The sequence below is a fragment of the Hyla sarda genome, chromosome 6, assembly GCF_029499605.1.
Source record: "Hyla sarda isolate aHylSar1 chromosome 6, aHylSar1.hap1, whole genome shotgun sequence".
Taxonomy (NCBI): Eukaryota; Metazoa; Chordata; class Amphibia; order Anura; family Hylidae; genus Hyla; species Hyla sarda.
Window position 1 is genome coordinate 67,740,206 of NC_079194.1, and position 27,137 is coordinate 67,767,342.

The 27,137-nt window shown below is 42.1% G+C and overlaps 2 protein-coding genes across 7 annotated transcripts in view; one reads left to right on the plus strand and one right to left on the minus strand.

Annotated features, from left to right (window-relative positions):
• The window catches only part of CENPP (centromere protein P), a 373,003-nt gene that overhangs the window by 142,534 nt on the left and 203,332 nt on the right, over positions 1 to 27,137 (plus strand). The window lies entirely within an intron of this gene.
• On the minus strand, positions 1,353 to 8,212 carry OMD (osteomodulin). The gene is made up of 3 exons (XM_056524040.1): positions 8,084 to 8,212; positions 5,910 to 6,861; positions 1,353 to 2,000 (listed from the first exon to the last, which is right to left on the minus strand). Exons 2-3 carry the CDS (start codon positions 6,838 to 6,840, stop codon positions 1,672 to 1,674), a joined length of 1,260 nt encoding a protein of 419 aa, XP_056380015.1. The 5' UTR covers positions 6,841 to 6,861; positions 8,084 to 8,212; the 3' UTR covers positions 1,353 to 1,671.

Sequence of the window (27,137 nt, forward strand, 5' to 3'; positions counted from 1 at the left end):
GTTCGTTGAGATTTCTGGGCTGTCTGTTACGCACTGCTCTTTTAAGATTTATACATAGATTTTCAATTATGTTGAGGTCAGGAGATTGTGAAGGCCATGGCAAAACCTTCAGTTTACACCTCTTGATGTAATCCCTCGTGGATTTCGAGGTGTGTTTACGATCATTATCCATTTGTAGATGCCATCCTCTCTAACTTCAGCTTTTTCACAGATGGCATCAAGTTAGCATCCAAAATTTGCTAAAATTTTATTGAATCCATTTTTCCTTCTACTCGTGAGATGTTCCCTGTGCCACTGGCTGCAATACAACCGCAATGCATGATTGATCCACCCCCATGCTTATCAGTTGGACAGAGGTTCTTTTCATTAAATTCTGTTCCCCTTCTTCATCAAATGTACCTTTGCTCATTCTGGCCGCAAAGTTAAATTTTAACCTCATCGGTCCGCAGAACTTGTTTCCAAAATGCATCAGGCTTGTCTATATGTTCATTTGCAAAGTTCAAACTCAGATTTTTGTGGTGAGGATGAGGAAGAGGTTTTCTTCTGATGACTCTTCCATGTTTTGCTATATTCTTATAGTCTTCTCCAGCTTTGTGAGCATCAACTATTTTCAGTTTCAGATTTCTAGACAACTGCTTAGAAGAACCCATGGTGCTGATTGTTGGGGCAAGTTCAGATGAGTCTGGGCATTTAAAACCTTTGAGATTGACATTACCTGGTCTTCCCAGATGATGATTGAGAACAATCCATGACACTGGCAGGTCTCAGCTTTGCAAAGGGGGCAGTGCATGCTATAAATTCTGCAGGGTGCCCAAACTTTTGCAGACGCCATTTTTTTGTTTTCTGTTATTTTGAAAGCGTAAATGGTGGAAATAAAATCTAACTTTTGTTGACATATTATAAGAATGTCTAATCTGTAAACTTTCCTTGACTTCTTTATGCACATTAATACAATTTTTTTCCTGGGGTGCCCAACTTTTGATCCCCACTGTATTAGCTGCTGAATAATACAGAGGAAATTCTTTTCTTTTTGGAACTCAGAGCTCTCTGCTGACATCACGAGCACAGTGCTCTCTGCTGACATCTCTGTCCATTTTAGGAACTGTCCAGAGTAGGAGAAAATTCCCATAGCAAACATATGCTGCTCTGGACAGTTCCTAAAATGGACAGATATCAGCAGAGAGCACTGTGGTCATGATGTCAACAGAGAGCACAGTGTTCCAAAAAGAAAATAATTTCCTCTGTAGTATTCAGCAGCAGTACTGGAAGGATTAAGATTTTAAAGTAATTTACAAATCTGATTAACTTTCTGGCACCAGTTTATTTAAAAAAAAAAAAAAGTTTTCCACCAGAGTACCCCTTTAATATATGAAAATTAAGGTAGTGATTTTGTTACTCTTGCTAACAATTTTGTTTCCATACCTATAAAATAACTTTTTGCCCTTGTTTGCCAAGCAGGTTGTTGTATTCAAATAACAGTTTTTCCTACTTTGTAATAAATGTAAATACATGAGCACTTAGCTCCTGAAACTATAAAAAATTTAAAGCAGCTATTTTTCTTACACAAAACAAAAGTTGAAATTACAGCTTGTTAACACATTAAATCATTAGGAAATAATAACTTTTATATGAAATGTGTGGACCAGTCAGAATCCAAACCATTTAAACTATTTAGTAGTACTCATGAAAGTCATTTTCATCTTCATCTTCTACATCTTCCACTATCGGTCCATGCTCCTCTCTATGGTACTGTGGAAAATCATCATCATCATCATCATCATCATACCTTGCGTCCTCTGGTAGTGGGTATGGAGGGATTAGGTGTACCTGACCGTCACCGGCGCTACGCTTCTGTTCACCATAATAAATACTTTGTATGTGAGGAAAGCATAGGAAGGCTAATGTGCTAATAGGTCCTTTCAGTCGATTCCCATCCACACGCAGGTAGGTTAGTCGATGTGATTGGTCCATTACTGGACACATAAGAGTTATGTTTATCGCTAAAAGAAAATGTAATATAATTATAACTTTAACATTTTTTAGAAAGAGAAAAAAAAAATAGTGCTGCGCCAAGTCCCTGCATAGGGCTTGGTTTGCCACTTTAACCACTTGGGGACTCGGGTTTTTCCATCTTTGCACTTTCGTTTTTTCTTCCTTACCTTTTAAAAATCATAACCCTTTCAATTTTGCACCTACAGACCCAAACAATGGCTTATTTTTGCGCCACCAATTATACTTTGTAATGACATCAGTCATTATACCCAAAAATCTACGGCGGAACCCAAAATAAAAATCATTGTGCAACGAAATTGATGAAAAAACGCCATCTTGTAAATTTTTGGGGCTTCCATTTCTACCCAGTACATTTTTCGGTAAAAATGACACGTTATATTTATTCTGTAGGTCCATACGATTAAAATGATACCCTACTTATATAGGTTTGATTTTGTATTACTTCTGAAAAAGATCATAACTACATGCACGAAAATGTATACATTTAAAATTGTCATCTTCTGACCCCTATAACTTTTTTATTTTTCTGCGTACAGGGCAGTTTAAGAGCTAATTTTTTGCGCCGTGATCTGAAGGTTTTATCGCCACCTTTTTAAATCACTTTTTATAATTTTTTTTATGGTATAAAAAGTGACAAATTACGCTATTTTGGACTTTGGAATTTTTTTGTGTGTACGCCATTGACTGCTTACGCCATTATAGTTCGGACATTTACGCATGCGACGATGCCACATACGTTTATATTCATTTTTATTCACTTTTTTTATGGGAAAAGGGGGGTGATTTGAATTTTTATTAGGGAAGGGGTTAAATCACATTTATTAACTCTTTTTTTACACTTTTTTTTTTCTTTGCAATGTTATAGCCCCGTCCCGGCTATAACATGCAGTACATTGATTGCCAGCACTGTTCAATGCAGAGTCATAGGATTGCATTGATCAGTGTTTTCGGCAGTTGATTGCTCAAGCCTGGATCTCAGGCTTGGAGAAATCAATCACCGATCGGACACACTGGAGGCAGGTAATGGACCCTCCGCTCGTGTCCTCCGCTCGTGTCCTAGCTGAGCGGTTTCACTGCGGTGGTCTCGAGCAACCCGACTGAGCTGCCGGGAATGCTTTTTTTTTTACAGTTTTGACGCGGCGATCAACTTTGAACGTTGCGTCTGAAGGGTTAACATGGGCTATTAGCCCCGGGTCCCGGCTACTGTTAGACGCCGGCACTAACCTGATATGACGGGGCTATAACATTGCCAAAAAATAAAAAAATTAATAAAAATTGATAAAGATCATTTACCCCTTTCCTAATAAAAGTTTGAATCACCCCCCTTTTCGCATATAAAAAAACCCTGTGTAAATAAACATAAACATATGTGGAAATGTCCTAATTATAAAAATATATCGTTAATTAATCCGCACGGTCAATGGCGTATGCGCAAAAAAAATTCCAAAGTCCAAAATAGCGAATTTTTGGTCAATTTTTATATCATTAAAAAATTTATAAAAAGCTATCAAAAAGTCTGATCAATACATAAATGATACCGCTAAAAACTTCAGATCACAACGCAAAAAATGAGCCCTCATACCGCCGCGTACGCGGAAAAAAAAAAATGATGGGGGTCAGAAGATGACAATTGTAAATGATTGATTTTTTTCCAGAAGTAAAAAAAAAATCTAACCTATATAAGCAGGGTATAATTTTAATCGTATAGGCCTAAAGAATAAAGAGGTGTCCTTTTTACGGAAAAATGTACTGCCTAGAAACAGAAGCCCCCAAAAGTTACTAAATAGGGTTTTTACTTCAATTTTGTCGCACAATGATTTTTTTCCGTTTCAAGGTCAATTTTTGGGTAAAATGACTAATGTTACTGCAAAGTAGAATTGGTGGAGCAAAAAATAAGCCATCATATGGATTTTTAGGTGCAAAATTTAAAGAGTTATGATTTTTTAAAGGTAAGGAGGAAAATATTAAAGTGCAAAAACGGAAAAGGTCTTTAAGGGGTGAAATGTTCTGTTTGTATTCTGAGTTGGGTTACTCTGGTTATACTCTGACCTATCTGTGGTTCTGTCGCTTTTGCCAATCAGATACCTATTTTCCTTACTTTTTACTGTGTTTTTGTAGTTTATTTTGACTTGATGCCCCAGCACTGCGAGTGAGTGCAGGACTTAAGTTATTCCCTGTCTATATGTGACACTACCAGAGCACTTTAAGATATGAAAGCTGAGCTGGGATTAGTTGTTATGGGCAAAATCAGACAGTTTTGGTTCAAGACAGATTGATAAATGCTTTTGCAAGTATAGCTAAAGATCCTTTTCACTCCACGTTTTACTTTCTCACAACATGCATTTCCTATACAATATTGTGATCCTGTACAAATGAGTCCTACCTTACAGTTCCTTTTTGCTGGAAATATGTCAAGTTGAATAGCACAATATTACCAGCATTGATTAAAGATATACTTAAGCAGAAATTAAAGAAAATATGCTTAAACAAAAAAAAACCTGCACTTACCTCCCGCACTAACCTGCACTTGCCTCCCGCGCTGTCCTGCTGTCTCTGGTATTACTGCTTGTGGTCTCCACTTCCTGGTTTTGGGGCTCAATACGTCAGTGCCGCTCAGCCAATCACTGGCAGCGGTGTTTTTAACCTTAGCCAGTGATTAGTTGATTGGCACTGTGCAGTATTGACCCCGGCAACAGGAAGTGGAACAAGGTGAATAATGAGAGCAGAGATACTGGGGTCAGTGCGGGAGGTAAGAATAGTTTTTTATTGTTTAAGATTAAACGTGCAGCCTGGGCATGTTAAAAAATAAATAAACTACTGCATGAGTAACCCTTTTGAAAAAAACAAGACAAAACATAATATTACGGTACTCTGTCAGAAAATGTACATGCTATATTGTATGTGTTTAGGTGTGGCCACCCAGTGGTTGTAATGCAAGGTACTTACTGCCTTTTAGGGGTTTTGTTAGCATGTCAAAATTATATTTTGAATGTGTACCAAGAGAAATTGGAGGCCTTTTAAGGGGTTGTCCAGGATTAGAAAAACGCTGCTTTCTTCTTACAAAAACAGTACCACCCCTGTCTACCGGTTGTCTTTGGTATTGCAGCGCGGCTCCATTGAAGTGAATGGAATTGAACTGCAGTGCTACACACAATCTGTGGACATAAATGGTGCTTTTTTTTTGCTAGAAAGAAGCAGTATTTTTCTAATCCTGGATAACCCAATTTTTCTAATCCTGGACAAGCAACATTTGCTGCTCAGTCATTGTCTTCGCCCTGTGCTATTTTTGTTTCCAATTACTCATGCTTGTTTTAATTGTCAATATAAAGAAGTATAATAAATTGTGTATATGCAAAGTATATAGTGTGTGTGAAAATGCATTAAAATATAATTACTCTGGTATGTTATGGTTTTGTTAAAATGGTAGACATCGTTTTGTCCCAATGGCAATACTTCTTGTACTTTGACAGCTCACTCTCCTAGAAACCCAACATAATTCTTTTTTTTCTCTCTAGTTCAAGTAAAGGCAAATTGAGAAATCTAATTGGTTTCTATGATGGTCAATGGCCATGTGGTGAGTCAGGTCAGCCAAAGTACAGGAGTAGGATGTGTTGTCATTGGGGCTAAGGCACAGAAATGCAAAGCAAAAATAGGATATTGAAATGTTTCTTTTACATTTCTAAAAACCAGATGCACTTCAATACCATAAATCTTGCAGAAGATGCACGTGTAATATCATCTTGTTTATACTTCCTTGGCATCCTAAATAACATATTCTTGAATGGATTTTTCAGATTACAGCAGGTGTTAGTCATGACATAACTGCTGGGATTTGGACACAAGGAATAAGCATGTTTCCTTACTAGAATACAAGAATACATGTGGTGACTACTTACTTTCAAATTCATTGTCCTGTAGATACAGGTGCTCTAGTGATCGAGAAACATAGAAAATGCGCTTAAGTTTGTTATGAGCCAGGTCTAATTCCATGAGGCTGGGAAGGTTGAACATATACAAAGGAACTTCATCAATTTTGTTATGGGACATCCGAATAGCAACCAGATTTGGAAGCTTTCCAAAATAGTCATCTGGGATCTTGGAAATGGAATTGTTCTCCAGTGACAGATACATGAGTGATGTTGGAAGGCTTGCAGGCATTGAATACAGCTTGTTGTTACAGATATTGAGTTGCATCAACCTTGTCATTTTGCTCAGTGTTTTTCCTTTGATGTTATCAATACGATTGTTACAGAGGTCAAGCATGGTAACATTTACCAAGCCCTGAAGATCTTGTTCTCTTACTTTATTGATTTTGTTGTGACCCAGAAAGATCCTTTCAACCGAAGTAGAGATAGGTGAAGGAATCTCCTCTAAGTCATTATTGTTAAGGTATATTTGATGTAGATGACGAGAGGTGGCAAACACGCCGGCATCAATTTTGTTTGATTTCAGTTTGTTGTGGCTAAGGTCAATTTCCCTCAGAGAAGTGGCATTAATGAAAGACTTTATAGTCACAGATTCAATGTCATTGCGCTGTAGGTAGAGCTGTTGAATGCGAGATGGGATTTGAGGAATAGCCTTGAGCTTCCTATTATCACAATACATGGTGGCTATCGATGACGGTGGGCAATAGCATTCTCTTGCGCAGTCTGTTCCGTGATGTACATTAGGAACATTATAATCTATGACGTGATGGAAAGGAATGAGTGGCTGATAAGGATCAGGTTCATAATCTGTGTCGTAGTCATAAGCTTCATATTGGCATAGTCCTTGTGGTGCACATATCAGTGCTAGAGCTAGAGCCATAAGGCGAATGAAAACATCCATGGTAACCGGAAATATTGTAACCTTTGAATAGAATAAAAGTTAGAACTTAAGTTCAGTTTACTGCCATTATATGTAGACTCAAAGATGGGTCTAAAATCTACAGTAAGTGGTGTTTAAATATTGCATGTAGCGTTTTACAGCCCATATCCCTTGCATAATAAAACATATCCACCATATGGTTTGGGTAAAGCAGCTCTAGTGTGCTCTTGTTTTTGTCTAAGCTGTTTATAAGTAACTGTTTGGTTAGATTAGTCATGTAATTGCTTAAAGTGTTTTAGTTCTTTGTTTGCTGCTCTTGAATTCTGAGGTTTATGGTCAGACCACCATGGCTCACTCTGGACACTAGAGGGAATACTGATCTGGGAGTGAAATCTGTATACTTTCAATTAAGAAAACAAAAATGTTTCCAACTTCTTACAGACATGAAGTATGTGAATTAAGGTCACCAATTGTATTTGATGGGTTTGTCCATTTACAGACAACCCCTTTAACTGTTGATGATCTTTCACACTTTGTCCTTTTTATGCATTTATTCTCAAAGGCTACTGTAAATATTGAACTTGTGCCCTTAGCACAGTAACCAACCAGGAAGGCATGTAGATATCAATACTTGACATTCATTTATGTTAATCCCTAATTTGCAGTTATATCTGTTCATATATTATTGCATGCTATGCAGACACATGTAGGTAAATAGAATACTATAAAATATTGTATATTTATACATGAAATGCAGACCCATGTAGGTAACTAGAAGACTATAAAATATTGTATATTTATATTTACGGTAATGTATAAGCAAACTGCTTACTTTCTTTTAGGGCTGTCTATATTACTAATACTATGACATGTACACCTAAGCATTATTGAAAAGGCATAGTCTGACAGATGAAGATTGCTCTGCCACTAGACCTGGCCTGCTAACCCCACTTATAAAGCCATTCACAACACTTAAGTGAATTCTTTAGTAATATGTTTGCATGACTCTAGCAATAACTATCAATGCTGAAGAGTTCTACAGCAGGATGTGCTAGAATATATTGAGTTTTGGCCCCGTGCACAGATACTTATAAAAACTTGATCTTGTTTCAATTCTCACATAAACCACAGCTGTTACACCTGGCATGCAAGCAAAATATCTCATCAAATGCAGCATTTTTGAGTTTTTAAAGATATTGATATTTGCCTGTATGAGGCAACAACCCTCTGGCTTGTATTATAAGACTTTAAATTGCGGCCATACCTGATAAAGGGTGCACGTTGTTCTCTCTGAATGGGAAGCAAGACTTGTGAGCGTATAGCCTCTCAGTATGTACCACCGGATGCTGCTAAAAATCCAGCTCTGTCTAGATTCAGAGATTTGCCTTAACTGTCTTTAAAGAAGACCAGCAGCCCTATACTAGCAAAAGCTGTCTTCACAAAGCCTGGACTTAGATGCCTAAAATTATGTGTGTCCTCTCATTGTAAGTCTCCTAGAGGGGAAAGATTGAAAAAAAAAAAAAGTATATGCTTTGTGATTTTGGCCGAGTTCAGTGGGTTTAATCTGTGTGTCCCTTCTTATTTTCGGTTTGAGGTGTGGCAAGAAATTCCCAGAAGGAAAAAAAAATCTTAATAGAGGAATATGCACATAAAATACACTTTGCTCCATTGCCAGTGCATCACTCTTACTTGCCTTTGGATTCTACAGCTCATTTTCATTTTTTTTAACTCTGCTAAATTGCCAAATATCTTTATATGATTAGATATGCAGTATTCATGCTTTACCAAATGATTCTAGCATATTTTTAAAACATTACCTTCACCACTCGTCTATGCCCACGCAATGCCAAAATTGATTTTATTTCTGTTGCGTCTGTTATCAATGCTAATGTTGTGCCAATTTGAAATTAATATAAACGGCTGTTGAATAAAGACTGCAAAAAAAAAAAAAATCACAAAGTCCCATTTTGCCCAAATACTCCAAAGGCTACAACAAGGTACCTGCTGGTAAATGTATTAACTTCTGCTTTAGGAGTGTTATTGGAACCTCTTGTAAAATGAGTAATTGGAATATTAAAACCCTAAAAGATTGTCGGCAGAAAGACCTTGTGGTCTATCTGGTCTGCCCTTATATCTATCATAGCTTGGATTAGCCATATTGGTCAAGTGATGAAGATTCAAGATTATAGAATGCTATGTCTTTTATATCTATCCCTAGAAAACATTAAAAGGGAAATAATATAAATTACAGGCATGTTAAAAATTAACCAACCACATCTGCTAGAAGTTTGTTCAAGCATGTAGTACTCTTTTAGTAAAGTATTATGTATATTAGCAAGTTGTTTTACAACAAATAATTAATAGTTAGCCTGGTTCCAGAAAGGGCTTCTCTTATAAAGAAAGTTGTGAATATCATTGTTATGCTTAATAATGACGTGAATGATGGGCAAAGACAAACACATCTACCTGCACTAAAGTTTGGCATCCATAGAACCTTGACAGGTCTCATATGGATAAATATCAAAAATACACATAGAGTGGTAAAACTGAAATTAAAAAATTACCTTACAAGGTGGAGATAAACTCTTAAGATGTCCTGCTCAATGTTTCCCAACCAAACTATAATTTCAAACAGTTTGGGTAGAGGATTAAAAACAGTGCAACAAGTAGATTCTCTAAGGTTTCTTAGAACTATGGTATGTGATTACACATGGACAAGAGCTGTAAGAAAAAATTACTTCAAATGCTTTAGGGTATAGCATAGGTGGAAACCCTGTCCGGTGTTTGGTTGACATTAGCGGCTTAAGCAAAATATTTTTCATCTCATCTATGATTGGTAATTGTAGATGGCTTGTCTGGGCAAGTTTTTATGACAAAGAAGCGTCTTCAGTAGCCCAAAGTAAAATATTACAAGAATGCACTGTGTTATGGTCATATGTTTCATTTCAGCTTCAACTTTGGACATAATACAAGACATTCTGGGCATTACATTTTTCCACATCAGACTTGTATGGAGTGCCTTCTGTAAACATTTTTTTTTATAATGCAAAATACATTACATAGGCCAAAACTCTTGGCCATCACATTTGAGCTTGATGGAATAACACATTGGCATTGATATGGAATTGGGTCACTTCTATATCTATAACATTTTGTAACCCTTCTGCTAAATGTGCCCATCCAGCAAAGAGCATGTATGAGGTCAGACACTGGTATTGGACAAGAAGGTCTACCTTGCTTTCAGTGTTTCAGTGCTGATTGGGGTAAAGGTCAGAGTACTATGCTGGCCACTTGTGTTACCTCACACCGCAATGTTCAAACAATGAATGTACCAAGTGAGCGCACCCTTCACATTTTTGTAAATACTTTATTATATCTTTTCATTTGACAATACTGAAGAAATGATAATCTGGTACAATGTAAAGTAGTGAGTGTACAGCCTGTCTTACAGTGTTTAACCCCTTGCCGCAAATGGACATTCATTAATGTCCATCTGCGGCTACCGACGTATGACGCAGGCTCAGCAGGTGAGCGCGCATCATACCTGGTGGGTCACGGTTAGGCAACCAGGACCCACGGCTAATGCCGGACATCGCAGATCGGGATGATGTCCGGCATTAACCCTTTAGACATGGTGATCAAACTTGATCGCCACGTCTAAAACTAAAGTAAAGATTGCTGGTTAGCTCAGTGGTGCTGTTCGGGACCGCCATGGTGAAATCACGGCATCCCAAACAGCTTGCAAGATGCGAGGGGAATCCCTACCTGCCTCCTCGCTGTCTAATTGCTGAATGACTGCTCTGAGCCTGAGATCCAGGCAGGAGCAGTCGAGCGGTGATAACACTGATCAATGCCATGCTATTGCATGGCAGTCATCAGTGTAGGAAATCAGTGTGTGCAATGTTATAAAGTGTTAATAAATGGGATTTAACCCCTTCCCTAATAACAGTTTGAATCACCCCCCCCCCCTCTTCCAATGGAAAAAAAAAACTGTGTAAATAAAAATAAACATATGTGGTATTGCCGCGTGCGTAAATGTCTGAACTATAAAAATATATAATTAATTAAACTGCGTGGTCAATGGCGTACACGTAAAAAAATTCCAAAGTCCAAAATAAAAAAATGTTATACCATAAAAAAGTGAATAAAAAGTGATCAAAAAGTCTGATCAAAACTAAAATGGTCCTGATAAAAACTTCAGATCACGGTGCAAAAAAGAGTTCATACCGCTCCTTATATGGAAAAATAAAAAAATTATAGGGATCAGAAGAGGACATTTTTCAACGTATAAATTTTGGTGCATGTAGGAAGTTATAATTTTTTTTTTTAGCAGTAAAATAAAATCAAACTTATATAAATTGGGTTTCCTTGTGACCGTGTGGACCTACAGAATAAATATAAGGTGCAATTCGTACCGAAAACTGCACTGCGTAGGAACAGAAGCTGCTAAAAATTATTTATTTATTTATTTTTTGCCCCACAAATAATTTTGTTCTGGTTTTGCCATAGATTTTGTAGTGAAATTATTAATGGAATTACAAAGTAAAACTGTTGGGGCAAAGAACAAGCCCTCATATGGATTTTGAGTTGGAAAATTGAAAGTGTTATGATTTTAAGAAGGTGTGGAGGAAAAAACAAAGGGGGTGAAGGTTACTGTGTTCAACACACAGCCCTTAATGTCTAAACCTTGGCAACAAAAGTAAGTATACTCCTAAGGGAAATTTTTTTTTAAATTGGGCCCAATTAGCCATTTTCCCTTACTGGTGTTACGTAACTCGTTAGTGTTACAAGGTCTCAGTTGTGTTTTAAAGGGGTACTCTGGGGAACTCAAACCATAGCCCATCCTTTCCCTCTCACCAACCTATTTATTTGTCAAAGTATCATTCATTAGCAATATAGAGCGGTTTCCCTCTCTTAGCTATCACTTACATGCAGGGAGTGAGCGAAAGATGTCATTATCAGATCACCTTTTCTTTGTTGAAAGCCCTCACTGAGACTAGCCCCACTCTACTAGAAGACAAACACCATGTAATTTCTGTCTTGTCTAGGGGTCCGGCTTTACAGCCACACCTCCCCACCCCCTCCCCTCCCTGGATGAGGATCTTGCCAGAAGAGAAACAGCCCAGGGTCTCCTCAGCACATAATGCTGCTTTTTGCCTGCTGTAGATCTAATCACTGACTGCTGCCATTCAGAGCATGGCATGATTTATTGCTGGGGGAAGGTTAGTTTGAAAGAAAAGACATTTCCAGTGTGTGCTGCTAACAGTGTTTACAACAACACAGCATGCACACAGATGGTAAAAGCACTTGGCTGGCAGCCATTGCACAGACCTCCACTGACTGCTGGGAGTTGTAGTCTGGACTGCAAGCAAGGAAATACTGGTCACTGGAAGTTTAACTCTCTGCAGATCTGAAAACAAGAATTGTTGCTCTACATCAAGTTTTTTATGTCCTAGGCTATAAGAAGATAGTGGGCAAGACCATACAGTCCATCTTATATCAAGGATATATAGTGGGTAAGACCATACAGCTTATACAGGACAGGTTCCATTCAGAACAGACCTCATTATGGTCGACCAAAGAAGTTGAGTGCACATACTTAGCATCATATGAGTGCTGCCAGCATTGCTGCAGAGGTTGAAGACAAATGAGTGCTGCCAGCATTGCTGCAGAGGATGAAGGAGTGGGAGGTCAGCCTGTCAGTGCTCAGATCATACTCCGCACACTGCATCAAATTGGTGTGCATGGCTGTCGTCCTAGAAAGAAGCCTCTTCTAAAGATGAGTCACAAGAAAGCCATTGCTGAAGACAAGTAGACCAAGCGCATGGATTAGTGGAACCATGACCTGTTGTCCAATAAGACTAAGATAAACTTATTTGGTCCAGATATTGTCGATTTCATGGCAGAAACCAAGTGAGCAATACAAAGACAAAGTGTGTCTTGCCTACAGTCAAGAATGGTGGTGGGATTGTCATGGTCTTAGCAGGGGTGTGGAAATGATATCGCCCGAGACATGCAGTTCCGAGCTCCAGGCAGATGAATTCTTCAAGCATTTTGCCCTGCTTTGGGCAAGCAGGGCTAAATGCCTGAAGAATTCACATATGTCGGGGCAATCAGTCTTGCCTGTCACTATAATCCTAGAGACCAGTGTTTGTCAAGCGCGGTCCTGAAGTACCCCCAACAGGTAATTTTTGATGGTTTTCCTTAGTCTTTCACAGGTGATATAATTATGGTCAGTGAATCAGGCTTTACCACAGTTACCGTATTTATCGGTGTATAACACGCACTTTTTAGGCAAAATTTTTTAGCCTAAAGTCTACCTGCATGCTATACGCCGATAAGCCTCTGCAGTTCAATGATTTAAAGCGGGCGCTTTAAATCAATGAACTGCAGCGGCTTTGCAGGTGCAGAGACCGCCACCGCTGCCGGCTTCTCTGCCGCTGCCTATCCTGGGGTCTAGAGCCCTGCTGCCGGCCCTTCTCTCCCCCTGGCTATCGGTGCCTCTGCCCGTTCTCTCCCCCTGACTATCGGTGCCGGCGCCCCATTGCCGGTGCCGATAGCCAGGGGGAGAGAAGTGGCGCCGCTGCCCCGTTGCCTCCCCCATCCCCGGTTGTATAATTACCTGTTGCTGGGGTCGGGTCCACGCTGCTTCAGGCCTCCGGTGTGCGGCCCCTGCGTCGTTGCTATGCGCTGCGAGACGCAATTACGTCACTCGTCATTTCGCCGTGCAGCGCATAGCAACGACGCAGGGGACGTACAGCGGAGGCCTGAAGCAGCGCGGACCCGACCCTGGCAACAGGTAATTATACAACCGGGGATGGGGGAGGCAACGGGGCAGCGGCGCCGGCAATGGGTGCCGCTGCCCCTTCTCTCCCCCGGTTATCGGCACCGCTGCCCCATTGCCGGCGCCGCTTCTCTCCATCTGGCTATCGGCGCCGGCAATAGGGCACCGATAGTCAGGGGGAGAGAACGGGCAGCGGCGCAGATAGCCAGAGGAGAAGCAGCAGCAGCAGGGCTCTAGACCCCAGGAAAGGCAGGGGGAGAGAATCGGGCAGTGACGGCCCCTCTCCCCCTGCCTTTCCTGGGGGTGTATCGGGGTATACGCATGCACACACACGCACCCTCATTTTACCAAGGATATTTTAGTTAAAAACTTTTTTTACCCAAATATTCTTGGTAAAATGAGGGTGCGTGTTATAGGCCGGTGCGTGGTATACCCCGATAAATACGGTATATCACCTGTGAAAGGAAATCCTGAAAACATGACCTGTTGGGGTGCTTGAGGACCGCGCTTGAGAAACACTGCTATAGACCACAGCTGTGTGCTGCAGCCTAGAGCGAGCCGTGCAGGAAGTCAGCATCCTGGCGTGAGCGTGTGCGATGACATCACTCAACGTGAGCACCTCCATCAGGATCGAGGATGCAGCAAGCAGGGAGATGTAAGTTGTGTGTGTTTTTTTATTTTATTTATTTTTTTAACAAATGTAATCAAATGAGGGATACTTCCTACATAATGAAGGGACCTGCCTACCACTAGGGCTCACCTATCTACTTAGGGGTATGAATGTTTAAATGGGAACCCTACCTGATGGGGAACATATCTATCTGGAGCCCTGTGTACATACTTGGGGAGCTCTACCTAATGGGGGGCATATCTATTTGGGGGCCTGTCTACCTACTTGGGAGCCCTACCTTTCTACCAACTAGGGGAAATATCTAACTGGGGCATTTTTTACTTACTGAGAGAGCCCTACCTGCCTACCTACCTGTTGCGGGGACTGCGGGGACATAATTACCTGATATAGGGACATACCTACCTCAAGGGGACTACCTACTTAAAGGGGTACTCCGGTGAAAACCTTTTTTCTTTTAAATCAACTGGTGGCAGAAAGTTAAACATATTTGTAAATTACTTCTATTAAAAAATCTTAATCCTTGCTGTACTTATTAGCTGCTGAATACTACAGAGGAAATTCTTTTCTTTTTGGAATGCTCTCTGATGACATCACAAGCACAGTTCTCTCTGCTGACGTTATAATAATAATAACGCTTTATTGTTGTCCTTAGTGGGATTTGAACCAAAGTCCCCAGCACTGCAAGGCAGCAGTACTAACCATGCTGCCCTTAGCATACATCTACTATGCATGGTTGCTAAAATGGACAGAGATGTCAGCAGAGCGCACTGTGCTCGTGATCAGTCATCAGTGTTCCAAAAAGAAAGGAATTTCCTCTGTAGCATTCAGCAGCTAATAAGTACTGGAAGGATTAAGATTTGTTAATAGAAGTAATTTACAAATATGTTTAACTTTCTGCCACCAGTTTATTTAAAAGAAAATGGGGGGAACTTACTTATCAGGTGCCATATCTAATTAATAGGGTGACATACTTACATTCTTAACAAGGGAGACCTACTTAAAAGAGTTATCCAGGCATAAAAATTTTTATATATAGCTCAGGGTGGCATAAATATATAAGTCAATAATAGCCTTATTTGCATACTATTTTGGTTTAATTTGTTTTTATTATTATTATTATTACTGGATAATTATCTTGTGGAAAGGGACAAGTAGACTGTACTCCCGTTTTAGTCCCTTGGACAAGTAGTTATTTATTTATTAATTTTTTCCACATTTCCACCACCCTGCTTACGATGCATGAGTGCTGTTGGCACTGGGGAGCTACAGTTCATTGAGGGAACCATGAATGCCAACATGTACTGTGACATACTGAAGCAGAGCATCCACCCCCTCCCTTAAGAGACTGGGCTGATGGGCAGTATTCCAACATAATGACCCCAAACACACCTCCAAGACAACCTCTGCCTTGATAAAGAAACTGAAGATAAAGATGATGGACAGACCAAGCATGTCTCCAGATCTAAGCCCTATTAAGCATCTATGGGGTATCCTCAAACAAAAGGTAGGGGAGCGCAAGGTCTCTAACATCCACCAGCTTCGTGATGTCACCATGGAGGAGTTGAAGAGGTCTCCAGTGGCAACCTGTGATGCTCTGGTAAATGCCATGACCAAAAGGTTTAAGGCAGTGCTAGAAAATAATGATGACCACACCAAATATTGACTTTTTGGGCTCAAGTGGAATTCACACTAGGTCTGTGTTCAGACCAGTGTTTCCCAACCGTGGTGTGGGATTTTGCAGTCAAAATTATTAATAATTTTTTTTATTTCCCTCCCTGGCGCCGAAGTGGGGAGGGAAGTTTGTGTGCGCTGTACTTCCGTCTGTGCGTCCCCCTGCGGCTCAGTGAGTACCCTGCCAGAGAGGGGAAGTATGTGGAAGCTGCGCCTCGCCGGTGTAGTGACCCGTGCCCCAGCGTCCCCCTGCGGCTCAGTGAATGAGTGCCCTGCCGGAGAGGGGAAGAATGGGGAAGAAAAATGGCTTGCTTAAGGTACTGTACCATGTCCATCCCCCCGCCCTCTCACCATGTCCATCCCCCCGCCCTCTACCCATGTCCATCTCCCCCTCTCACCCATGTCCATCCCCCCTCTCACCCATGTCCATCCCCCCCTCTGACCCATGTCCATCCCCCCTCTCACCCATGTCCATCCCCCTCTCACCCATGTCCACCTTCCAGTCATCCATGTCCACCCTCCTGTCCATCCCTGTCCCCCATGTTCACCCCCCAGTCTACACCTGTCACCCATGTTCAACCCCCCCTCTTTCCACACCCCAGCTGCGCCGCGCCGGTGTAGTGACCCATGCCCCAGCGTCCCCCTGTGGCTCAGTGAATGAGTGCCCTACCGGAGCCCTGGGTCGGTGCCCTGCCGGAGGGGGGAAGAATGGGGAAGAAAAATGTCTTGCTTAAGGTATTGTACCATGTCTATCCCCCCACCCTCTCACCCATATCCATCCCCCCGCCCTCTCACCCATAGCCATCCCCACCCTCTCACCCATATCCATCCCCCCCTCACCCATGTCCATCCCCCCCTCTCACCCATGTCCATCCCCCTGCCCTCTCACCCATGTCCATCCCCCTGCCCTCTCACCCATGTCCATCCCCCCACCCTTTCACCCATGTCCATCCCCCCTCTCACCCATGTCCATCCCCCCCCCCTCACCCATGTCCATCCCCCCTCTCACCCATGTCCACCTCCCTCTCACCCATGTCCACCTCCCTCTCACCCATGTCCACCCCCCTCTCACCCATGTCCACCCCCCTCTCACCCATGTCCACCCCCCTCTCACCCATGTCCACCCCCCTCTCACCCATGTCCATCCCCCTCTCACCCATGTCCATCCCAACTCTCTCCCATGTCCACCCTCCTGTCATCCATGTCCACCTTGTCCTGTCCATTCCTGTCCCCCATGTTCACCCCCCCCTTTCCACACCCCAGTCTACCTCCCCCAGTCTACCCCCTGTCACATATCTTCCGTGTCCACCCTCCTGTCAGCCATGTCCACCTTGGCCACCCCTCTGTCACCCCTGTCCATCCCCCTGTCACCGATGTTCACCCCCCCCCCCCCAGTCTACACCTCTGTCACCTATGTCCACCCCCCCCATTCACCCCTCTATCCCTTTTTCACCCCATTTCACCCCTCTCTGTCACTCCTGTCAACGCCTCTTTTAACCGCTTGTCACTTTTGTCCACCCCCCCGACTCCCTGTCTACAATGTTCACCCTCCTGTCATCCATGTAAACCTTGGCCATCCCCCTATCCACCCCTTTGTCATCCCTGTCCATCCCTGTGTCACCCATGTTCACTCCCTCATTGTCCACCCCTCTGACCACATCCATGTCACCCATGTACACCCCTTTGTCACCCCTGTTACCACCTTGTCCCTCCTGTACACCCCTCTGTCACCCATGTACACCCCTCTGTCACCCATGTACACCCCTCTGTCACCCATGTACACCACTCTGCCGCCCATGTACACTCCTCTACACCCCTCTGCCACCCATGTACACTCCTCTACACCCCTCTACCACCCATGTAAACTCCTCTACACCCCACTGCCACCCATATATATTCCTCTACACCCCTCTGCCACCCATGTACACTCCTCTACAACCCTCTGCCACCCATGTACACTCCTCTACAACCCTCTGCCACTCATGTACACCCATCTGTCACTCCTCTGCATCCCTCTGCCACTCATGTACACTCCTCTACACCCCTCTGCCACCCATGTACACTCCTCTACAACCCTCTGCCACCCATGTGCACTCCTCTACAACCCTCTGCCACTCATGTACACTCCTCTACACCCCTCTGCCACCCATATACACTCCTCTACACACCTCTGCTACCCATGTACACCGCTCTGTCACCCATATACACTCTTCTACACCCCTCTGTCACCCATGTACACTCATCTACACCCTTCTGCCACCCATGTACACTCCTCTACATCCCTCTGCCACCCATGAACACTCCTCTACACCCCACTGCCACCCATGTACTCTCCTCTACAACCCACTGCCACCCATGCACACTCCTCTACACCCCTCTGCAACCCATGTACACTCCTCTACACCCCTCTGCCACCCATATACACTCCTCTACACCCCTCTGCCACCCATATACACTCCTCTACACCCCTCTGCCTCCCATGTACACTCCTCTACACCCCTCTGCCACCCAGCCATGTACACTCCTCTACACCCCTCTGCCACCCACCCATGTACACTCCTCTACACCCCTTTTCCACCCATGTACACTCCTCTACACCCTTCTGCCACCCATGTACACTCCTCTACACCCCTTTGCCACCCATGTACACTCATCTACACCCCTTTGCCACCCATGTACACTCATCTACACCCCTTTGCCACCCATGTACACTCCTCTACAACCCTCTGCCACCATGTACATTCCTTACACATTTTAAACTTTTAATTACATGTACCACAAAGAATAAACTGCCTTCAAGTATACTTTTGAATGCCATTTTATGACACATTTTGTGTTACGGCAGCACCACACAGCACTACAGCAAAATGTGGAAAAATATATGTATGTGGTTTTGTGTTCTTGCCGCAATCTTAGGTTGTAGTTATATTATGTAGTTGAATAACACAACATTTGTAAGCTATTTTATTATATGGTCAAATCCTATTCACCTTAACCTTTTCTCAACTTTGTAACCATTACAATTTTCAAATTTATAAAAACAAATCTATAAAAACAAATATATTAAACTCCCATACCCATATATTTTCTGAATATGAACACAGAGCATGCTTGGAATTAGAAAATTTTACATTTTGTAAAAAAATAAATAAATAAATAAATAAAAATCATGTTTGAGACTAAAAATCTGGCCTGCAAAAAATGTAAAATCCAAGTTCAGTATGTGCAAAGTTTATACATGTCACTATGTCTACTTACACATATAATCACTTATTTCATGCCTTAAATAGACCCACACATTCTCTTTTTTTTTTTATATATATATTTTTATTAAACCATTTTCAAAAAACAAAATAAAACATATATCAAGAAAGTCAAAACGGTAGAAACGGAAGCCCCCAAGAATTACAAAATGGCAGTTTTTTTTTCAATTTTGTCTCACATTGATATTTTTTTTCGGTTTCGCCATAGATTTTTGGGTAAAATGACTGATGTCATTACAAAGTAGAATTGGTGGTGCAAAAAATAAGCCATCATATGGATTTTTAGGTGAAAAATTGAAAGAGTTATGATTTTTTAAAGGTAAGGAGGAAAAAACTAAAATGCAAAAACCGAAAAACCCCGCGTCCTTAAGGGGTTAAGAGAGTCTTTTAATTTTGTGCTTTTAGGACATTCTATAAATGCTTGATAAATGTGGCTCAAATTTCTGGGATATTCAACTATGGGGTGATCTCCTTTTGCTGATTTGGGAGTTACAGAAAGCCATGTAAGCATCTCTCAGCTCTTTCTTCTGTAACTCATATTTCAATAGAGACTGTAACTAATTCCAAAATAAGTAATAGTAATTAATAAGTAATATTTTTGTGAAGTCCCTTAAAGGGGTACTCCGCTGCTCAGCGTTTAGAACAAACTGTTCCGAACGCTGGAGCCGGCGCCGGGAGCTCATGACGTCATAGCCCCGCCCCCTCATGACTTCATGCCCCGCCCCCTCAATGCAAGTCTATGGGAGGGGCGTGTCGAGAGTGACATCATGAGGGGGCGGGGCTATGACGTCACAAGCTCCAGTGTTCGGAACAGTTTGTTTCAAACACTGAGCAGCGGAGTACCCCTTTAAGGGACTTCACAAAAATATTACTTATTAATTACTATTACTTATTTTGGAATTAGTTACAGTCTCTATTGAAATATGAGTTACAGAAGAAAGAGCTGAGAGATGCTTACATGGCTTTCTGTAACTCCCAAATCAGCAAAAGGAGATCACCCCATAGTTGAATATCCCAGAAATTTGAGCCACATTTATCAAGCATTTATAGAATGTCCTAAAAGCACAAAATTAAAAGACTCTCTTAACCCCTTAAGGACGCGGGGTTTTTCGGTTTTTGCATTTTAGTTTTTTCCTCCTTACCTTTAAAAAATCATAACTCTTTCAATTTTTCACCTAAAAATCCATATGATGGCTTATTTTTTGCACCACCAATTCTACTTTGTAATGACATCAGTCATTTTACCCAAAAATCTATGGCGAAACCGAAAAAAAATATCAATGTGAGACAAAATTGAAAAAAAAACTGCCATTTTGTAATTCTTGGGGGCTTCCGTTTCTACACAGTACATTTATCAGTAAAAATGACACCTTCTCTTTATTCTGTAGGTCCATACGGTTAAAATGATACCCTATTTATGTAGGTTTGATTTTGTCGTACTTCTTGAAAAAATCAAAACTACATGCAGGAAAATTTATACGTTTAAAATAATTTTCTGACCCCCTATAACTTTTTTATTTTGAGGGCTCATTTTTTGCGCCGTGATCTGAAGTTTTTAGCGGTACCATTTTTGCATTGATAGGACTTATTGATTGATATATATTCATTTTTTCATGATATAAAAAGTGACCAAAAATGCACTATTTTGGACTTTGGAATTTTTTTGCGCGTACGCCATTGACTGTGCGGTTTAATTAACAATATATTTTTATAATTCGGACATTTCCGCATGTGCCGATACCACATATGTATATCTTTATTTTTATTTACATTTTTTTTTGTTTTTTTTTTATGGGAAAAGGGGGGTTCAAACTTTTAATAGGGGAGGGGTTAAACCATCTTTATTCACTTTTTTTTTCACTTTTTTTTTTTTTGCAGTGTTCTAGCTTCCATAGGGACCTATAACACTGCACACACTGATCTTTTACATTGATCACTGGTTTCTCATAGGAAACCAGTGATCAATGATTCTGCCGCTTGACTGCTCATGCCTGGATCTCAGGCACGGAGCAGTCATTCGGCAATCGGACAGCGAGGAGGCAGGTAGGGATCCTCGAGCTATCATGTAAGCTGTTCGGGATGCCGCGATTTCGCCCCGGCTATCCCGAACAGCTCCCTGAGCTAACCGGCATGGTTTATCTTTCATTTTAGACATGGCGTTCAACTTTGAATGCCGTGTCTAAAGGGTTGATAGCGGGCGGTACCGCGATCAATGCTGCACGCTATTAGCCACGGGTCCCGGCCGTTGTTAGAGGCCGGGCCCGACCCGCTATGATACGGGGCCACGCCGTAGCCCCGAGTTATAGATCGGGAGCGGACTCAGGACGTACAGCTACGCCCTGGGTCCTTAACAGGTTAAAGTTTTCAAAAATAGTTCATGACATTGTTCATGATCTCTTATTTATGCAAGTTTTAATGATTGTGTTCATGGCATATTTTTCTAGTGGTTGAAAAATAAACTGTGAAATATATGGGATAAACTCTGAGGGTAATTTTAGACTTGTGTATTATAGTTGACTCTCTTGACCATATTTCATGGGTCTGTTTGATGTCTTGCATATCTGATGCTGTTTCTGCAAGGAATATGCTCAGAATTTGAAAAAGAAAAAAAAATGTGATGTTTATTCCTATTAATAACAATGGTTTTTTTAGGTGCATACAGTATATTGCAACATAATGCACAGAAACATGCCATATGAACCCTGCCTTTAGTGTATTTCTTTTTTTATGAAAATTGCAATGTAAGAGTTACAGCATGTATTAGATAATTAGAGTCTAAAGCTGAAAGCTTCAAAGGTAATTTTTCTTTTCATTCCTTTTTCTTGTGTTTTATTAAGTTTTTACTCTTTCTTCAAGCATCCTAATTATGGCTGCTTTGACTGTATTTACTTAAAAGTTATGTAGACAGTAAAGCATCAGCCAAATTGGAACAAGTTATTATATGGCAGCCATCTGCAGGAACCAGATGATTATTGAACATGTGATCTTCCTGCCTCTTTATTCATGTTATAAACCAATGTGGTTCAGTATTATTTGTTCCAACTTTTCTTGTTGTGTATATAGCAGCCACCTATTCCATCACACTCTTTGTATCTTCTGTTCACTTATATCCATTTATTTCCCTTATGAAGCATGAAATTAAATTCCTTGTCTCGCCCACAAGGGCAAAAATTATTGTAATTTCATGTGTATTTTATCTCTACACTATCTGTAGTGTAAGTAAAGTCTGTTGCAAGCATATACATGATATTAGGTTGCCCCTTCTGCTTCCTATTCAGAGTGCATTTTTCTGCTGCATGTTATCTGAGCTTTGTAAGCCCAATTGACTGGGATTGTACAATGCATAACAAAACCTGAAGCAGCTAAACTATAAGGGATGTACCGTATCTTTTCACACTTGTATTACAGTCGTAACTTCTCTGAGGAATTTAGATTTCGATGGGGCTCCTGTCCAGCTTTATCAGGACTTTTCTATGCTGACTCTCCGGAAGGGGCGCTTGCTTCAACTTCTCCTGGCTGTTCTTCGCTCCCATCAAGTGCCTTACAGATGGACTTTTCCGTTTGAGTTGCATGCACGTAGGGATGGACGCTCTGCAGTCTTGTGCACCTTCTCAGACCTTCTTGATTTCTGCTCCACGTTGAATCTGCCTACACCTCAACTGATGGACTGGGACTTGATGTCGCCTCCTCCTCCACTGCCTTCTGTCATGTAGGCTGTCCGGCTCCACCGGGCTGGTTCTCAGAGGAAATCATTGTCCCCTCGAGCCCTGGGGGACTCCTCCAGAGCTCCCCCCTGAGATGGTCATGGTTTAAGTTCCTTTTTGTCTGAGAGATTCCTCTCCCAGGACTGGCTCGGTCCCTGATACTTCCCTGATGGCTGGGAGTTTAACCCCCTCGCCCCTTGATGTTAGCATTATTAACATTTGCTGTTCTATGCTTTGGTTACCTGAATTTTTGCATTTTTTTGGTCACTAGTGGTACTAGTCTGTGTACATTGAATTGTTAGGGCCTCAGAGTAGGGTGCTCATCTTTTTGGCGGGGTTTTCTGGTTGTGTCTCCCATATCCCCGCTTGAGGTCCTGACAATGGTTTGCCCATTCTCTGGTTTGTGGTCCACTGTTGTGGTCTTGACCTCCGCATTGGCTTATTGGTCAATGGTTTACTTTTTTGCTGTGTGTTCTTTTTTCACTGTTTTATGTTCTCCTGTTGGTTTGTGGTCGGTTACCTCTTCCTTGTGTTTTTCCCCATTCCCTCTTCCTTCTTTCCTCTCTATTGCAGGTCTCCTCTATTGGTGCAATAATCCTGGGGGCTTGTGCCCGCTGCTGCCTCTTCACTATTTCCGGGTGATCCCTATGATTGCTTTTGTAAGTATGTGTCTATGTAGGCTGTCTTTCTTTCCTCTATATCCACCATGGTTAACTGTGTCTCACTGAATGTTAAGGGGCTTAATTCCCCTACTAAAAGCTGTTTGCTGCAGAGGGAGCTCAATGGGGTTCGAGCAGACATAGTTTTCCTTCAGGAGACACACTTCGACTGTTCTGGATCCTTTCAATTCCTTCAGCATCTCTATCCGCAAGTCTACTCAGCTGTTTCTGGTAGGAAGGTGGCAGGGGTTGCTATATTAGTCTCTAGGTCCTGCCCCCTCCAGGTCATCTCGTCTTATCTAGACCCCCTGGGGCGTTTTGTGGTTGTGGAGGGGGTTCTGGGAGGTATTTTGCTATTTCTTTGTAATGTTTATGCCCCTAATACCTCTCAGATCCCCTTTCTACGTAGAGTTGTTGCTAAAATACATAAATACCCTTCGTCTGCCTGGCTGTTTGGGGGGCGGGACTTTAATCTCATCTTTTCCCCTCTCTAGACCAACACTCCTTGTCTGCTACCCCTCCCCCCCTTCCCAATTGAGCTTAGCTTCGCTTTTTCGATGGTTTATTAGGGCGTCCTCGCTGTATGACCTGTGGCGAATAAATCACCCTACGGAGTGCTCTTTTAGCTTTTATTCACCTCCCCATAAACTGCACATGCGTATAGATCACTTTTTTGGCAATCTGCTTATGGTGTGCATGCTCTCTGATGCCTCCCTTGAGCCTATCTCCTGGTCTGATCACTGTCCTTTCCTCCTATCTTTCCTTCTCTCGCCTTCCTCTCTCCGGTCCTGCCACTGGCGGCTGAATGACTCTCTCCTCAAAGCGTTGCCTTCCCGGGAGTCGATTCAGATATGTATCACGGATTACTTTGCTACTAATAAGGGCTCCGTCTCTTCTCAGGCGATTCTATGGGAGCATAAATCTGTGATTAGAGGTCACTGTATCGCCCTAGGCACTAAACTCAAACGTGATGAATTGGTTCACCGCAGGGAACTCCGCGCGGAGATTACCCACTTGGAAGCTCTTTTGCTGTTTTCTCCTTCTTTGTCAACCATGCGAGGCTTGGTAGCTGTGCGGGCCCGGCTGGGTGACCTGGCTCTCCATAAAGTTGAGCGTCAGTTAATCTTTGCTAAGCAACAGTTTTATGAGAAGGGCAACAAAGCAAATACTATGTTAGCCAGGCGCCTGCATGACCGTGCGGTTACTCAATTCCCCTTTGCCTTGAAAGATTCCTCTGGAACTCTTCATTACCACACGGTAATCTTCAATTACCTCTCAATACTCCTCCCTTTACTCTGCTAACTATCTCCCACTGTTGCGGGACATTCGGGCCCTGTTAGATAAATGGCGCTCGCAGTATATTTCCTTTTTTGGTCGTTTTTTGGTGGAAATGACTATCCTTCTGAAATTACTATATATTTTTTTCGAAAGGCTGCCGGTGCGTGTGCGGCTATCTAACCTGCGCGCTTTTCAATCGGCCGTTTTTCGCTTCATTTGCAATGGGAAGAGGCATCGGCTTCCCATGTCGGTTATGATGGCTAGTCCCGGATGTAATCAAGTATTATTGGGCTGCTCACCTGCGCCACCTTGCAGCCTGGTCCTCTTATCACGCATATAGCCGCTGGATGCAAATTGAAAGACTTTGGCTTGCACCCTATCACCCTAATACACTTTTGCGGTCTCCTCCGGCCTCCATTAATACTCAATCTCCTTTGCTGGGCCCTATGGCTTTCTCTAAGTATGTCTGGGGCTATTGCTCTGTGAAATTCCATCTGTCCTCTTTTCCCTCTCCTCTTAGGTCTTTTCTCTACCACCCTGACTTTCCTTCTGGTCTGTCATCTGTGATGGTGCAGGAATGGGGATCCCGGGGACTTTTGCTGGGCTGATGTTGTTAATTCTCTTACGCGCTCTCTCTTGTCCTTTCAACAGTTGAAGTCCCGTTGGAATCTCCCCTTGTCTGAACACTTCCACTATCTACAGCTGAGGCACTTTATGTCGACTATAGTGGGCTCTATGACGGTCCCCTTGCCGTCTGGATTTGAACGGCTTTGCCGAGGAGGGCCTCAGACAAGGGGCCTTCTCTCTGATATCTATTCTCTCCTCCTCCGACTTCCTGAGGGTGTTCTGGTGTCACATGGTTACATGGGGCGCTGGGAAACTGCTCTTAATGCTTCTATTTCTCTCCCTCAATGGAAGATCATTTGGGAAAGGGCATCTAAGGCCCCTATTTGTACTGCTTACAAGGAAACCCTATATAAGCTAATTATGGGTTGGTATCACACTCCGGACTGAACCCTGACATCCCCCCTCAGTTTTGGTGCTGTGGAGTGGGATTTGACACTGTGTTGCATATATTTTGGTCATGCTCTCTCATAGGGGCATACTGGACTGTGGTTCAGTGATTGGTGCATGAGGCTTTGGGTGTGCTGGTTCCTCTAGATCCGCTTATCTATCTTCTTCACCTCTCATACCCCACTCTGGCTAAGAAACCTTTTAAGCTGTTTATGCATATAGTTTTGGCCGCTAAAACCCTTATCGCAAGATGCTGGAAGAAGACTCTTCCTCCCTCTGAGTCTGATCTGCTCATTTGGATATGTGAGCTTAGGTCAATGGAGTTTCTTACGGGTTCCTTGAATAACACTATCCCCTCATTTCTAATGGTTTGGGAACCCTGGGATCGCTTTTCTGATAGTCAACCACCTTGATTCTTCGCTTTCTCTTTCCTTTCTTTCTCCTCCTCTTCCCCTTTTCCTTAATTTCTTCCCTACTTCCCTTCTGTGGTTGATTCGTCTCTGTCTGGTATGTCATTTGTTTTTCTCCCACCTTACCCTTCCCTTGTCTGTGGCTTACTATGCTCTTTTAGCCATGCCAATTGTCAGTCGGATATTTGCATACTCTATCTCCTCCCTAGCTATCGCTTGGGGAGGGGGTTTTCCTGCCTTTTGGTTTAATTTAACTTTTTGTCTGCCTGTTATTGCTATATGTGATCTATTTCTGGGCTTATGCCCTTATGACACTTTTTATGTTACTTCACATGTTTGGATTGTATCTATGAAAAACCTTAATAAATATTACAGTTTAAAAAAAAATATTAAATTGCCACTGTCAGTATGAAAAACGTTTTGACATGTCCTAGCGGTTTACAGACCTCCACCGATCAGGATAGTGCACACTTCTCCTGATCGGTTGAGGTATGAGCCTTAGACCCCCGCCGATTAAAACTTTTGACATTTCACTTGGACATGTCAAAAGTTTTTCATAATGACAGGTACTCTTTAAGATTTTAATACACTAAAAGGGGTTATCCAGCGGAAGTTTTTTTTTATTTTTTATATATATATATATATATATAAAAAAAAATTAATGTTATTTTTTAGAACTATTCCCAGCGTGACGCTTTGGCCCAAGAAGCACCCGAGCCCAATGTGTCATACGAACACTCAGGAATTCATTGGCGGAGCAATCTCCTGCCAGTCACTGGCTGAGCGGCAGTATGACACATTGGGCCTGGGTGCTTCATGGGCCTAGGCATAACGCTTCAGCCCAGGAAGTACACGTTAATTTTTTTTGTATAACACACATTGTTCTAAAGATATAAGAAAAACC

Bases quoted from the DNA above. Each gene is read 5' to 3' on its own strand.
- OMD (XM_056524040.1), bottom strand. From the start codon at position 6,840: ATGGATGTTTTCATTCGCCTTATGGCTCTAGCTCTAGCACTGATATGT. The intron at 2,001-5,909 runs GTAAGTAGTCAC...ATTTTCTTTTAG, and splicing joins ACAGGACAATGAATTTGAAA to CGATAAACATAACTCTTATG.